General features: G+C 43.4%; 1 protein-coding gene across 1 annotated transcript; it reads right to left on the reverse strand.

Moving 5' to 3' along the window:
• Nucleotides 1-1,306: 1,306 nt before the first annotated feature.
• On the reverse strand, nt 1,307-6,179 carry LOC124673189. The gene is made up of 4 exons (XM_047209314.1): nt 5,093-6,179; nt 3,729-4,978; nt 2,154-2,967; nt 1,307-1,655 (listed from the first exon to the last, which is right to left on the reverse strand). The coding sequence occupies exons 1-4, from the start codon at nt 6,177-6,179 to the stop codon at nt 1,423-1,425; spliced, it is 3,384 nt and encodes a 1,127-aa protein (XP_047065270.1). The 3' UTR covers nt 1,307-1,422.
• Between the last annotated feature and the right edge of the window lie 10,399 nt (nt 6,180-16,578).

Consider the following 16,578-nt stretch of genomic DNA (forward strand, 5'->3'; position numbering starts at 1 on the left):
CAATGGGTAACTTTTTTTTTTAGATGAATGGGTAACATTTTTTTGGTATACCTTCCTGATGCAACCGTGCCAGCAATGCCGAATGCCAACATTTTAACAATTGCAGAGGGGCCAGTATTAACACATTCTTTTTTTTTTGTTCCAGTAATACTGCACACGTGCGTTTCACACAAAAAAAACCTCGCAGAAACAATTGCAGAAGGGCCAGTATTAGCCCATTCTTTTTTGTCCCAATAATACTGCACACGAGTTTGTTGCGGCCAGCCTTTCAAACACTTCCATGGGGACCTCCAGCATCGTCAACCAAGGTCCCTCCATATGGAACTGCAAATCTGGCAGCTCTTAGGCAATCAATCGGTGGATGAAACAATTTCTTTATCGCAATGCCTTTGCTTATCCCGCTTACTCCCAGGGAGGGCAAATAATAAACATGACACAACCCGAAGAGAACGAACATACAAAAAGCATGTTAGAAAAGTACAAAGTGGAAGTTATGGAAGACATGGCGAGGGGGAAATCCAACAGAAATCAGAAGGGCTCACGCAGAAGAAGCTGAGTTGGCATGGTCTACTACTCCATCCATTCCATATACTAAATCAGCGATAACTAATATAGAACAAGTGAGTACTAAATAATTGCATTAGGACGGTTACACAGCAACATATCAACACAGGGTTAATCTGTACAGCTGGAGAAAAAGAAAAGGTAGCAACTGGAGAATTGCACAAAACATGCATATGCACAGTGAGAAACCTTCCAAAATAAGCAATAATAATGAAATGATACCATAAAATATAGCTGCCTCACACAAGATAAACTAATAGGCTTTTAATTTTTTGTCTAACTATAAGGGTGGTAAAAAATATATGATGTGTAGCAAAACAGAAGGGAAACCGCTGACATATACTCTCATATACAACTTTTTGTCCAATATCGTATTCTTAATTTCTTTAAAATAATCAGGACACACTCAAAATTTAAATATTCAGTACTCATTCTCCGAGTTATTACTCATCATAAATTAGATGCTCCACATCTTTTGGAGATAGCATCACTAAGGGTGCTTGTGAACTGAAACTCCAATCTGTACATAAAGAACACATATATAACTAAAAGAAGGGAACAAAGGTTAGACAGTTGATAACTCAAATAGATCACAGGAGGACATGATCATTGATGTGGTAGATGCAAAAGTAATGTCCCTTCTCAGCAAGGTACCTGTAGCAGCTGGTTGAAAGACTTAAACTTGCCCATATGGTAAATAGCAAACCAAGCAAGAGCTAGTTCTAAGAGATATAATGAATTAATAACGAACTATATTTCAAGCTATTAAATCTTCAGTAACACATTCATGATTCTATATTCTTGTGAACTGTCTATAAAAGAATGATGACAACAATGGAGAGAGACATGGCAACAGCTTCACGAAAACATATATGCGATGTGACTAACGACATCGCCAACAAAAGAGTTGAAGCATGCCGAGCAGATAGTTCTCATGAGAAATGCTGGTTCTTGGCCATCACAGGCATGACAACAATGGCTAGGAAAAGGAAAAGGTGTAGTAACAACCCTATCCCTGTTGTGCTCAATCCCAGACAATGCTAAGATAGTATTTGTTGCTCGCCGTGCTACATTCATGAAAGAAGATTGATCTGAACAAAAAAAAATAAGATAGGTTAGTTCGAGTTAAATAAACCATTTTTAGTGAAAGAGTCTGAGTTGATTTTACTAAATGTGTATGAGAACAACCAGAAAACAAATTTATTAGTACTTGATTTTCATTATTACTCGCTCCGTTAGAAATAAGTGTCGGATGTATCTAGACACATTTTAGTTGTAAATACATCCGTATCTAGATAAAGTTACAACACTTACTTTGGAACGAAGGTATAGAATTTCCTTGTTAATGTAGTAACTTAATTTATTCATGAACCAATAAGCTGCTACAGTGGACAAGTAAAACATATTCAAAATAAAAAATTCTGAACGACCATTTTAAAAACAAAGCTAAGCCAGAAACTTCCAGCAAAACATATGCAATATGTTAATTATAAAACTCAAATGTTATTCAGTGGTTATGAGTTAAAACACAAGCATGCTCGCAGAGTTCATATATTAAACAATGGTTTGCTCGAAGAGTTTGTACATACCCAATGGGGACTGAGCACAAATGTGCTTGATGCTCTTCTTGACAATAGGAATCAGCTGCTCCTTGGCATTTTCTACTTCCCGGAAATTGTTTCCACCCTCATAGGTGCACTGAGTAAGATTGTTTGCAGACTGAACAAAATGTGAGCTACTCTGTTGGCTCTGCAACAAATCAGCCCTGGAACAGGATGGGCTATCTTCTGTAGAAGTGCAGGTGCTCCGTTGATTTTGCTCAGTTCCTGGTGTGGTTCTGTCATGCTGAAGGCCATTCTGCCACGCATTAGTTGCAGTCCTAGGTCTAAATAGAAGAATACGAATACGTCGATTCAAGGCACGCCTCCTATCCAGAGTTGCATGTCTCCCTGTAGGGGTCGATACAGGTTCAGCTGGGACATGTGACTCAGCTCGCTTATCTTCATCAGGGGTTTCTATTGGAGAGAGATTCAGATCAAACCCTTGCAAAGAAGGCTGATCAATGTTTAGTGGTGGTGGTCTCTGGAATACCCCACTCGATACAGTTCTGCCAAATGAACTAGAACTGCCGTCAGCAGTGTTCATATTACTTTCTCCACGGTGAACCACTCTATCCTGTGTTTGTGCATAAGACCCCTCCACACTGAATCTACATCCACCACAATACCAGTTCCCTTCTGGTACTTCTCTTCCCAGACCAACACAAAAAGTATGCGCAGAGGAATCACAAATATCACACAGCAACATGAGATTGTCCTCGCCACCTTGATTGCACTCTATGCATACAACATTTTCATATGGATCTAACCAACGCCTCATTTCTTCTTCAGTCGGCTGGTATACCTGTCCAAGGACGAAACAGAAATATTAGACAACAATATGTTGACAGGACATCCAGTATACTTGCTTTTTTTTAGCTGGACATCCAGTATACTTGCTACCAACAGGAGAACATGCAAATTGTCACAAGGTTATTATTCCTTTTTATGGTTGACAGTGCTTTAAACTAGCCATCACACAAGTTTCAGTTAGCATTGTAGCAACAATATGTTTTCTACAGATTGTTATGCAAAACGTAATACATAAACCCAAAAGATAATGAACTCTTCAACATCGACAGATTTATGTCAATATCTAGGTTGCAAGTACAATAAGAACAGCTCCTAATTTACCAGAAATATGAGTGCAGCAACAAGGGTTGGTACAAGATTTTCATGAACAATGATTATCAGCACTGTACATTATTGAGCCTAAGTTAGAACGGCAAAGTAGAAGTTATGGATCTGTTATCCCTAAACAATGTAAGCTATATCTGCTCATAGATTTTATCCACAGACCAAAATTTTGGATGGTTGGTAGTAAACAATGTAGGTATTCAGCACAATAACAGCAAAAAATAAGAGAACAAGGTCAAAATCGTCCTATTCGTATGGGCTATGGGGCCAGGATTCTCATATAGTCATATATCTCTAGCTGTGTGTTGAAACGTACAAACACTTCATCTCTATACACAACCAATACAAATATTAAGTGAGCGAACGATGAATTTTTTTTATACCCTGCAGTAATGAAATTAATTCATGATCAGGAGAGTGAATCATTACCTGATCGCGTTTTTCTACCCTAATAGCAGCATTTCTCAACCCTGATCCTACATCTGCCACTGATGACTTGGTAACTGTGTTGAAACGCCTTTTACACAATGGACACTTGGACTCTACCTTTGACCACTCGAGGATGCATGCAAAGCAGAAGTAGTGTGAGCAGCAATTAAGCACGCCCTGTATTGTGGCTCTCTGCTCCTCTGAGAGGCAGATCCCACATATCTGTTTCAAAGCCTCCTCTGGCTCTTTCCCCTTCTCATCAACCCTCCTCGGAACAATGGTCCGCCGTGCTGTGAGTAGATGAGGCTGCGGCACTGTCTCTTGGGGCCTAGGTACCCCCAAATCCTTAAGGTCCTCCTCTGATATGACATAATCAGAATCCGAGGATGAGTCTGACTCAGAACCCTTCTTCCTTCTGCCCTTCTTCCTCTTGATCTTGACAGACTCAGCAATCGGTTCTTCATTCTTGGCATCTTCCTCCTCAGATGTCACAAACTCAAATTCTGATGTGTCTGACTCAACCGATGGCCATGACTCTCCGACAGCAAGTGGCTCTGTTGTGCCATCCCCCACAACCTTAGCCTTCTTCCTTGGCTGGTAATCCACCTCTTCCTCCACGTCGTCCTCAACAACAAAATCATCGTCATCTTCTTCCTCCTCGTCATGAGCCACCCATTGTTTCCTTCTCCGCTGATGTGCTGACGTGCCCTTCCTTGCCTTTCCCTTGGAACCGCTCCTCCTCTTACGATGCTGGCGCCCCGCCACCGACTTCCGCTTGGCCAAGTGGTTCCTAGGCCTTACATTTTTGGCGCGAGCCGGGGCATATTCATCCAAATCCGCATCGTCTTCTGCGACCTCTTCCTCCTCGTTGTCCTCCTCTTCATCCACCTCCGGATCAAAGTCTTCGTCCTCATCCTCAATCTCCTCCTCATAGTCATCATCATCCTCGTGTCTGGGCCGGCGAGATCCTGTGGGCTTTCTCTTCCTGCCCCAACCAGGACCCTCGAGGACTGGTTGCGTCAGCTGCAGCGTCTCGGTCTCCAACTCCTCATCAGCTTCCTGATCCTCTGGTTCCTCCTGCTCCTCGCAGAAATCCTCATCAAACTCGTCATCATGCCTCCCATTTCGATGCTCAGGTTGTGGCATCTCCGTCTCCAAACCCTCGTCCTCCAACTCCTCTTCTCCGTTGAACTCTGCATCAGAGTCATTGTCCTGTTGCCCTGTCCTGCTGACTGGGGAAGGAACCTCAACTGGCTGTGTCTCCATCTCCAACACCTCGTCCTCCGACGACTCTTCCTCCTCCCCCGCGAAACCCGCATCATACTCGTCCTCCCCGCATTCCAGGGAGGGAACCGCAGTTGGACGTGCCTCCATCTCGAATTCCTCCTCTCCCATGTCAAATTCCGCATCAGACTCGTCCTCCTCCTGCTTCCCCTCCCCGCCACGCCTCTGCGGTGGTGCCTCGATGATCTCCAAACTGTCATCCGCGCCGAAATCCTCGTCGGAATCATCACGCGGCTTACCCTTCGTACTACCTCTTCGGGTCCGAGCCATGGCTGGACGCCTCTGTGGTGGTGCGTCGATCTCGAAATCCTCATCCTCCAGTTCCTCGTCCTCACTAAAATCCTCATCAGAATCATCACGCGGCTTCCGCTTACTGCCTGCTCGTGAGCGAGCCGTGGCCGGACGCATCTGTCGTGGTTCCTCGATCTCGAAACCCTCGTCCTCGCCGAAATCCTCGTCGTCAGAATCATCACGCGGCTTCCCCTTCCTACTACCTCTTCGGGAGCGAGCCGCGGCCGTACGCCTCTGCCGCGGTGCCGCCTCGATCTCGAAACCCTCGTCCTCGTCTGACTCATCGCGCGGCTTCTTCACCTTCGTGCCTGGGCCGCGAGCCCTGGCGGGACGCCTGGGCCGCGGCGGCTCGATCCGGAACGTCTCGTCATCCAAATCCTCGTCCTCGTCGAAATCGTCGCCTGAATCGGAATCGCCGTCATCCCGCTGGCGCGGCCGCCTCGCCTTCCTGCTGCCTCGGGCGCGTGGCTTGGCCGCCGCGCGCTTCGGCTTCGGCTTCGGCTTGGCGCGCGGCTCGATCTCCAGGTCCTCGTCGAAATCGTCGTCGGATGAGGACGAATCCGGCTTCCTGCCCCGGCCGCGGGCCCTGGGCGCCGTGGGACGCCGCCTGGGCCTGGGCCGCGGCCGCGGCGCCTCGATCTCGAAGTCCTCGTCCTCCGCCTCCTCCTCGTCGCCGTCGAAATCGGCGTCAGATTCGTGGTCGAGGTCCTCTTCCTCCTCGTCCTCCTCGCCGGCGGCGGCGTCCTCGTCGGAGCAGGCGGCCGCGGCGTACTCCGCGTCGTCCTCCTCGACCTCCTCGTCCTCGTCCGCCACGTACTCGTCGTCGTCGTCGTCCATCTTGGCGCGCCGCACGGCCACCCTGCCGCCAGCGCCCATCCACCCCTGCACGCACGCCACGAATCCAAATCCAATTCAGTTATTACCAATCGAAATCGAAAAGAAAAACCGAAGCCAAATTGAAATTCGACAACGCCAAATCGGCGGGCCGAATTTTACTTCCGGAAAAAAGGAATGAGAAGAAGATGGGGTTGGGTAAAAAAAAAAAAAAAAAAAGAGGAGTTCCTTTTCGGGGGTGAAGAGAAGGAGGAAACACTTGCCTTGTGGCACGAGAATTGAGGAGAAACAGTGGGCGACAAAAGGCGGCTCCCCCAAATAGGCTACCGCCGCCTGTGCTGTGTGGTGGGCTCGGCGGCGTCTCTCTCCCGACGTTGTAGGCAGTGGTATGGTAGAATTCAAATCAGTCGGCGAAAAGAAAAATGGAAGAAGTCCGTCAGGTCAGAGGTGGTTTTGTTTGGGTGGAAAGGGAGGAGACGTGAGGAGGAGGAGGGCGGTGTGATGCGGAAGCGAGGGCGAGAGGAGAAAGGAAAGGAAGGTGTGGAGACAGCGAGAGGAAGGGAAGGGGCGAGTGGGCCTCGCCGTTTTATCTGTGCGGGAGCGGGTGGGCCTGCCTAGCGCGGCGGAGGTAGATTTACTACGGCGGTTACCGTGTGCTTATCTGCCCACGGTTCCTAGCCCGGTAGTAACTTGGCCGCAGAAATGCAGAGTGGCTCTCCGGTGTCACACGCCCCCGTACATGAAAAAATATTTTAAAAATATTAAACCTTGTTTGAAATCAAAGATTGTTAAGGTATTGTATTTGTATAAAAATATTTCTCTAGAAAACTACTTTTATTTTATCCTGGGTAGGAAAACAAACTTGAAACGCCTCAGACCAGGTACTATTCACTTTATATTCGTTATTACAAATTTGTTCTTTTTTCCCTGAAAACCATGGGAATCATTTCTTTTTTAAATATTTTTTTTACGAGTACAAACATGATCATCCTTGGTTTCCAGGAAGATTCAATTTTTTATTGATTTTTTTAAATTACTACAATTTTTGTGGTGTATGGGATGTGTCGCACCCGAGAGCCAAAAGTCTCCTTCCTAACATATATCACTTTATTAGTCTAAGTTAGTATCTCCATAATTGGTGGTAACTTATATTAGTTTAATGCATTGTGTCATTTATTATGTTACATACTCATCTTGTCTTGTGTGCGTGATGCTATGGTAACATAGCTATTTATTATCTCACTCAATTTTTCTTTATTTATTGCCATGTTATGTCACAAAAACTTTTTCGCATGTGTGATGTTACTATCTATGTTACTAGTTCCAGGTAGTAACTCCATTTTAAAATATAAACTCAAAGATAATTTAGGTTTTAAAATGTCTTATATTTTGATAGGAAGGTAATACCAACTTCTCGGCACTATTCTCTACGGGGATTATTCACCTGAAAAAAATAAAAAATTGGCTTGGACGCTTAGTATGTGTAACCTTGGAAGTTAGGAACCTAAAAGGCCAGAAGGATCGGCCTCCTGCCACGGGAATCAATTTGAGAAAGGCCAAGACTGAGGGCCGTTCCTATACACCAACCAGGACAGCGCGTAGTACAGGCCAGCCCAGTTCGGGTATTGGCCATTTTGTTTTTTAATCAATTTTTCTGTTCTGTTTTTCATTTTTGTTTATTTTCTTTTCTGTTTTTTTCTTATAGGATTTAAAAAGGGTTAAAATTCAAACAATGATAAAACAAAAGTTTCTAATTTGCAATTTTTTTAAATTACAAATATGTAAATTGTACAAATTTGAAAATTGTTTAAATCGAAAAATTGTTAAATTTTGAAATCGTTCAAATCTAAAAAAAATTGTTAAAATTTGAAATTTGGTTGGTTCAACTTAAATTTTTCAAATTTTGATTTTGATTTTTTAAAAATATTTAGATTTTAAAAATTCGTCCAAATATTAAAACTTCTCAAATCCAAAAATTGTCTGAGTTCTAAAATTGTTCAAATTGTAAAAAATTTCAAATTATGAAAATCATAGAATTTCCCAAATATGTTCAAAATATAAAACTATTCATTTTTTAAACTGTTCAAATTTTGAATTTGTTCAAATTTATGAATATTCATATTTTGAAAAATCTGGAAAAGTATTTCTTTTAAAAGAATGTTATATTTTGAAAAGGAAAATATTAGTAACAGAAAATAAGAAACAAAAGAAAAAAGGAAAAGAATCGTGCCTTAGCCTAATGGGTCGCGCCCAGCGTGTCCGACCTGGTCGCTGGGGTGTGCGGCACCCCCGCACGAGCCGACTAGGTCGACGTATAGCAGTCCCCGAGACTGAGCCAAATCGATATATGATTTGATCGATGGATTTGACGCGACGATGAAGCGATACCCGACACCCTACGCGAAGCGACGCATCATTTTGTGTGCGGGCTCGCCGCCTCTTTTTGTGGCGCTTTTGTGAGGTCTTCCGACAATTCCAGTCGATCTCCATTATTCATCGATAGGTGTGGCATCCCTTCTCTAGCATTTCTCCAATTTAGCTCCCAAATTTATTAAATTGTGTTGTACTTCTGTTCATCTTTTCAGCCTAAGAAAAAAAATAAAAGGAGTAAAGATTAATTCAATCTCAAAAAGCGGCAATGGATAGGTTTGTTAAAAAGAAACCACAAGTGTCCTCCGATAATCAGTTGATGTTGGTTCTTCAACCCTTGCACTTGTTGTTGTTCCTTTCATTGATCCTAGAGAGACTCAGACAGAAAATAATGTTGAGGTAGAGGAAGATTTCAGTTAGACTTCACCTTTTGCGGATTGGTACTTTGCATATGTTATGTCAATGACGGGCATACTACAACATGTAGTGGTATGCATGGTCACCATAATAAAGCTGTTCAACGACAACTTTCCAAAGAAAATGACCACTGAAGAAAGGTATTATTCGGAATTGTGTGCATTTTGGAATTTCTTACCAAGTATAATCTAGCGTTTCGTGGTAGTAACATCAACCTGTATGAAGATAGTAATGGTAGTTTCTTGGGTTTGGTAGAGATGTTGACTGAATTTGACCATATTATTCAAGATCATGTTCGTCATATTGCAAATGAAGAAACTCATGCCCATTATCTTAATTATAAGATTCAGAATGAGTTGCTACACTTGCTTGCCTTCTCTATTAGGTTTTAAGTTAATGAGAAAATAAAGTGTGCAAAGTATTTCTCTGTCATGCTTGATTGTACACGTGATGCAAATCACCAATAGCAAATGTTTTTAATTATAACATGTGTGTATTTATCTTCAAGTCACATTTGTGTAGAAGAATCCTTTCTGGGATTTCTAGATGTAATTGATATAAGCGGGCAAAGACTTTCTGATGTGCTAGAGAGTCAATTAAAGTTTAGTAGGTATGATTCTTGATATATCTAATTTCTACGTAAGATATACAATTGTTGAAAATTCAAAATTTTCTAGTGCCATAGGGTCCTATTTTAGAGTTTTGCATAGGGCCCCGAATTTTGCCGGCTCGGCGCTGGCCGGCGTCAGCAACACCTCCAGAGAGCAGGGGCATGACTGAGAGACCACTATTCCTAGAAGCACCATTTGCACCTGCCCCGTCCTGTAGAGGAACCTTGAAAACCTATAGGATCTAGGAACAAAACACAAACAAAAACGAGAATTGAATCTCTCATCGCCCTTGCAATGCTAGGATGGTGATCGAAGGGGAAATAAATTGACGAAATTGCGGGCCTAGAACTGCCCCATGTCGTGTTGGAGACGAAGGCACCAAAACTTAAGTGGTATTATGCTATCATGTATAGTTTGGTATCATGTGATATTTTCCCGTAAAACTGAAACGGCAGCCGTCTATGCACGTGTGCCCATACCAAGCTATGAAGTGTGTGATTCGTAGCATGCGTCGATTTTGCCTTTTCCCCTAGCAAAATATCATGTTGTGTATGTTGTTTGGTTGTATGCACCGCAGTATTTTGCCCGATGGGAAAGTCTGGGAGCTGCCGTTTGGTTAGATGGTTTGCTTTCCGTTTTTGATAGGCTAATGAAACTAGGGTGCGTTTGGTTATATCCCTCAATAAAACAAAAGGTGTGTTAGGTATATGCAAAACGGCTACTCTGCTAACCTCTTCTTCGAGCGGTGATGTTACCAGCAACTAGTAACATCTGAAATGAATAAAAAATAACGACATAGTACTTAAAACACAAACCATGGTATTTAAAAAGTTGCAAACGAAGTTCGAAAACCGCCGACAATTTACAATTAACAATATAGAGGACGACACTACTTCCCATCCGTTCATAAAAGGATGTCGGAGATTTGTCTAAATTCAGATGTATTTATAGTTTTATACATGTCTAGATACATCTAAATATAGACAAACTTGCGACATTCTTTTATGAACAGATGTAGTACTAACAGCAGCACAACTAACATAAAACATCTACTCCCGTCGCCGGTCATGGCTAGGGCTGGTTCGTGCTCCTGGCACTGTTAACCACCTTCACGCAAAAATAGTTGAAAGACGACTCTGAACACATCTTGACAGAGGAAGTACCCGCTCATCAGATTGTGAGCAACGGCAAAACTTGCTCATCCTTGATCCAGGACCGCTTTCCCGTTGACATCCTTCATCCATGTGTGCCTGTTGCAATCAGTGTTGGCCTTGAGGGCCACGTCCCAAACGGGTCCAAACTCCAAAGGCGTCTGGAATGGGAAGCATCCTTAACCCAAGTGCTATCAGCACCTTGCAGAAGTGGATAGGGGGACATCTTTGTGAAAATGTTCGATCCTCACTGGCCTTCCTCTTGGCCTCTTGCTAGAGCTGCCATCTCCACGAACCTCGACAGGGGTCCAGGCTGCAGCTTTGCGCACTACAAAAATCATAAGGAGATGATTAGCAATGCAATGCCTTAATAAGGGAAAGCGTCATGCTTAAAACCACACATATTGTACACCCAAGATTTGGATCTAAAGTACCATGAAAAATGCAGAAGCTATGGCTTTGTACATGACAAATTACTATAGACCAACCCTTGAACAAAGCATGGATTTTTAATCATCGGTAATACAAAAATGAAGAACAATGCAAAACAATGAACAACTAGGTAGTTGCAAAACAATGGACGTCGGTTATAAATTGCCTCATAACAAACACACAATATAAAGAAATGATCCTACTGTAGCAAAGGAAATACATAAGCAATTGGCTAGTATAGCTTATGGTACAATAGGGCCGTCCCTTTAACTAAATTGTGCCACATTTTTATCATTTTTTTCGATAAAGAGCAATATAGTAATACAAAGATGATATCAATTATATCCAACCTCTGCAACAAATCAATATCAAGAGCAAGTCAAAAGGTGTAAAAAGAAGAAAAAATAAAAAGTGTAACACTAAAGTACCATGCTAAAACAAAGGCGTGCAACGACGACATCAACCACCATCCTGGGCCACACAGGGGCATGATAAAGGTTCTCCAAAAGCAACGTCTTCAAAAAGAGAACGACGCATACACGCCCCTCGTCACCGGATCCAGTCAATAAAGACCAGATCTTAGGTTTTCACCATGGAGAGTAGATTTGAGTAATCTCCAAGCAATGTCTTTATCAAGTTTGGGATGGCAAAGCACCGCCATTGGCAGGCACAACCAAAGAAGGTCAGACCAAGCGAATTTTACCCTAGAGCTCAAGACTAGTACCGAACACATCCACCCTGTGTTGCCGCCTCCACTTCGAACGACAATTTTCAGATGGACAAGTACCCACCATTAACCGGGAATGGGCATCAACAGCATGAGCTTGATGTCAGTAATAACCAAAAAGAGAAGGTGTTTCCACCAGTAAACTCATCCCGTCGCACAAAAGGCGAATATGAGCCAGCCTGAGCGGACATGGCCACCGACTGGCCAGCCCGCTGACTAAACTCCTCCAACAGCACCGGCCAATTCCTCCTCCAATATTCAGTTGCTGGGACTTGCACCGATCCGCATCTAGGAGTTAACTCCATCAGATTGGATCTTGTGCTGCATCTCCAGGAGCCAGGATTGCGGCATGCCACAGCCAGGATGTGATCAGCGGTAGCGATCTCCTAGTTGCGGCCAGATCAAGAACGCCGGCGAGCACTTTCCCAATGCCGATTCGTCTCCGCCTCCATGACTGGTTCCTCCTCCGCTGGGCCTCTCACCAATGCCGCTACAACACCCGGCCATCGAGGGGAGCCGCGGCGACAGGAAAAGCTGGAGTGTCACCGTTGACTGTGAGATTGGATCGCCGCCCGTGTCGTCCGTTTGGATGGCGCGATGGCAGTTTTTTTCATTGGCTGATGTAAAACAATAATTAGCAAGCCTCATAGTAAAATCACACACCACGCAAGAGATATCCATTAGTACCAATTATGATGCACAACTAATTGCTTGGTACATAGCAGTATAGCACTATGTAAGCATCCCTAGAAAAAAATTATGCCACAAATTAACCCTTGGCTGTGGCAAAAAAAAAAAACAATGCGAGTGCCTCATATAAGCAATGTACTTCGCGTTCTGGGTTTACTCAAAGTCAAACTTTCTCAAGTTTGACCAAGAATATAGAAAATTATGATCAACAACCATAATACCAAATTTATATAATATGGAAATATAGTTTATGAAGATTCTAATACTATAGATTTTATATTATAGAATGTTAATATTTCGATACCTGCGGAAGTAATGCAGAAAGATGAACCAGAGGGAGCAAAATATCACCTTAAAGAATAATCCGAAGAGATTTTGAAGAATTCTCTGGTGACATCCCATGGCGCATCATCCTCTAGCAGTAGCAGTACCATCTGAACCTGCTCCAAATCTGCTGCCAAGCATTCCCAGCTCAATGAAATAAACCATCTTATTTATTTCAAAATAATCGACACATCTGTTAGTTTTTTATTGTCAAAACACAGAACACCAAATCACAAATAGGCTCGGTATAAGAAACTAATATAAATCTTAACTGTAAGATATACATTCGAAGCCGCACATGGGTTGAAAGAACAACACTGCACATTCTCAAGCTTATGTCACACTTACCACGTACACGACACCTTCTGCAGGCAACTGTAAAATATGCAGCCTTTTCAAGAGACACAAGACAGTAAGAACATAATGCAGATAAAATCCCTGAGTTTTTTACAAAAAATTAAATCCCCAATTAGCCAACTCACATGTAGAAGCAACATCACTTTATTATATTTCCAACACACAACTATTAGAACATGTAAAAAAACACAACTATTAGAAGAAAATACATTGTCAATTCCGTGCTGTTATTCCAAAACCAGCAATATTACATTAGAGTAACATGGACATCTAGAATATATATTTTTAAATGAATCATCTCAAACATTACAGTTATACAAACTCATTTAGTCATTCAGTGTAGAACCGACAAACCAAGAATAAGAAATTGGCATGAGCATTACAGAAGAAATACAACAGAAAATGGTGAGAACAAGAACATAAAGCAATTAGGTATTTAGGTTTAGGTGTCTGTATTCGTTGACACATTAAACTTTTCGGAAAATTCATGAATTCCATATGTAAAAAAATCAAAACTGTAACTATTATTCAGAGCAAACTAGGTCCAATCTGGTGTTCTAAAACCGGGGGCATGCAATGACGATGCCCCACGCAGTCTGGGTGATCTCTTGAGTATTTTGTTACGCAATTTCTATTTCTCTGTCGACCTTGTTTATGGCTTACAGCGAGGTCGCGCCGCTCGCCGCTCGATGGACATCGGATGACCCGCGCGTGTCGAGGGCTCGAGGCTGATGCGAGTACGCGACCAAGGTCAGACGAGGACAGAGATAGCAGACGTCAGCCATTTCTCCCCCAAATCCGCCCATCTCCATCTTCGTCGCCAGAGATCCGGGACGCTCGCCGCCGCCATGCGGTCCATGGCGCTCACCTTTCCCTCCCTTCCCACCGCCACCCCAGCCCCCGCATCCGTCCGCCGCCTTGCCACACGCGTCGCGCGCCGCAGCCGCCGACGAGCCCAAGCTCAACAAGTACATCGTGTGTATCACGGAGCCCATGTCACAAGAGGCATCACGGGGCGTGCTCTACGGCATCGGCCTCAACAACATCGACCTCCGCATCCGCAAGCCGCAGGTCGGGTCTCCTCCGTCTGGTACGAGTGGAATATCTACTCCACCTCGCAGATGCCGTCCATGAAGGAGTTCGTGACGCCGGCATGGTTACCTTCCGGTTCAACAACCGGCCGGATCCTCGCGACGACGTCCACATTTCTAGCGTCACGGGTCACATCCACGCGACGCCGGTCACATCCACTCGTCGCCGGCCACATCCTCGGCGGTCGGCTGCTACATCCCTCTTGTAAGGTGTGTATGCTCTAACCCCAGTAACATCCTCGTCGGCTTTATGTGTTAGATCTGAACTGATACTAACAATTGTTCTTCATGGGATGTGTTTTGGCTGTGGAACATCTATGAAATACGAGGATGTTACAGGGTTGGAGCATACATACCTCACTAGTAAATTACTGACATCTAAACTAGTGACATCTAGATTACTCGTAACATCTGGCTGGCTGTGTAACATCGGGTAAATTTCATCTAGATTAGGCTCGCTGTGTAACATCCGGCAAATTAGTGACATCTAGATTAGTGTAACCTCCAATATGCTCCTTTTAGGTCTTACGAGACTCTCCAATATGTGTACACATCAGAGGCGTCCCATCGCTTGGAATTAGATAGATGCAACAAGCAACATGCTCTGAAAACTTCCATCTGGTGCTCGATCTGGTTCTCTAGAGTCTTAAACAATGGTCTGGTACTATTACCATTGTGGTCTATCTGAAATCTTAGAAGTGTTGGACGGTTGAGCTTAAATGGCCTCTCGGTGCTCATGCTTGTCATTGATGGGTGCTGCTCTGTATCGGATAGTCGGTACAATTTCCATTAAAACCAGGCAAATACAACACAATATGTGTCTTTTTTCACATCTAAATCTGGAGCATCCGGTAGTTGGGCGCCGAGTAGAGACACATCTCTGGAAACGAAGGCATGCATGCACCTCAATCCTGACCTCCAACCAGTTGCACCCGGGCTCCTTCCTCACACCGGTGTAGTCCATATGTCGCCTCACTACACCGACGTCGTGCCAATAACCGCGCTTCGCGTGGATGCCCATGCCAACATCAGCACCACCATTTAAGTCTTTCTAGTCGCACGTTGCTTTCTACCACTTTGCACCCGTCAATAACCCTCGTGCTTCGCGTGAGGGTTTGAGATTGGGATGTAACAGCATAGAGACATATGAGTTTTTTTATGCTCAACAAAAAAGTGACAGAGCACCAGGAATGAATCAAATATGGTCATTGATGTAACTTATCAAAAACAGTGTGTAGATGTTACTGCGGAATATGTACCTGTGATGGACGGATGTTGTTCCCATAACTAGATCTTGGATGTTTTATACTTTCTGTTTTGAAGGATGTAAACTAATTATGGAAAAGAGCGAGCGGTGGGGGATTTCATGCCGATGGCTCCTTCCCGTGCGTGTATCGATGGCTCCTTCCCACATGCAACTAGCTATGGTCCCAACCACATCTATTTACGGAAAGATTCTCCATACGGTGAACGAAAGTTTTTCTGATCTCACTGTAAGGTAAAAACAAGATCGACCTCGTTGTAGTCAGGCCCTAATCAATATGCTTAGTCGGCCAGCCGGAAAACAGTTGTTTTGTTTAAATCAAATAACATTGGCCACCATATTAGAAGCTATATGTGTGCTATAGATTTTGATTTTGGTCAGCGGTCAGTACTAATAGGCTACACTCCGGTATTGTCAAGAGACGTTTGAGTTGATGTAATATGAATAACCAACTGAACTGAAGATTCTAGCTTAGAACATGCACCGGTTTCTGTTGTTGCTGTACTAGATGGTACTTCATGCTATTTTTTCTAGGTGTAATCTTTTTAGATGGGAGTTATCTAGCTCGTAACTATTAATTATTTAGGGCATTGGATGAGAGTTTTTCAGATGCAGCATGTAGTCTAGGTGTCATCTACTAGATGGTACTCATGCTAAAATTTCTAGATTTAATATTCTTTTAGATTGGAGTTTCTCTGGCAAGTAAATGTAACTGATGCAAATTTTACTTATGGACAACCATCTCAGCACCCCCAAGATAGAATTGAAATAGTGTGAGTTCCATCCAAAAAAAAATCAGATGGAATCTTTCTGTACATGTAACCTATTCTTTTTAGATTTTTCTTCATTTGTTGCCCTTTTGCTGATGAACAATCAACTAAGCATCCCCACGCTAGAACGGTAGTAGTTCAGCAGGTTCAAATTTCTTCAATGCATGCAATTTTGATAGAAGGCAACAAATTTTTGCTAGGTGGAACGATGCAACTTTAATAGACAGAAATTAGTTC

Source organism: Lolium rigidum, chromosome 7 (genome assembly GCF_022539505.1).
Source record: "Lolium rigidum isolate FL_2022 chromosome 7, APGP_CSIRO_Lrig_0.1, whole genome shotgun sequence".
In the NCBI taxonomy this organism is placed as follows: domain Eukaryota; kingdom Viridiplantae; phylum Streptophyta; class Magnoliopsida; order Poales; family Poaceae; genus Lolium; species Lolium rigidum.

Coding starts and splice junctions, on each gene's coding strand:
- LOC124673189 (XM_047209314.1), bottom strand. CDS start 6,179: ATGGGCGCTGGCGGCAGGGTGGCCGTGCGGCGCGCCAAGATGGACGAC. Junction 4,979..5,092: donor GGAATTCGAGATGGAGGCAC/GTCCAACTGCGG, acceptor AGACACAGCCAG/TTGAGGTTCCTTCCCCAGTC. Junction 1,656..2,153: donor TTGTGCTCAGTCCCCATTGG/GTATGTACAAAC, acceptor TTTTTTGTTCAG/ATCAATCTTCTTTCATGAAT.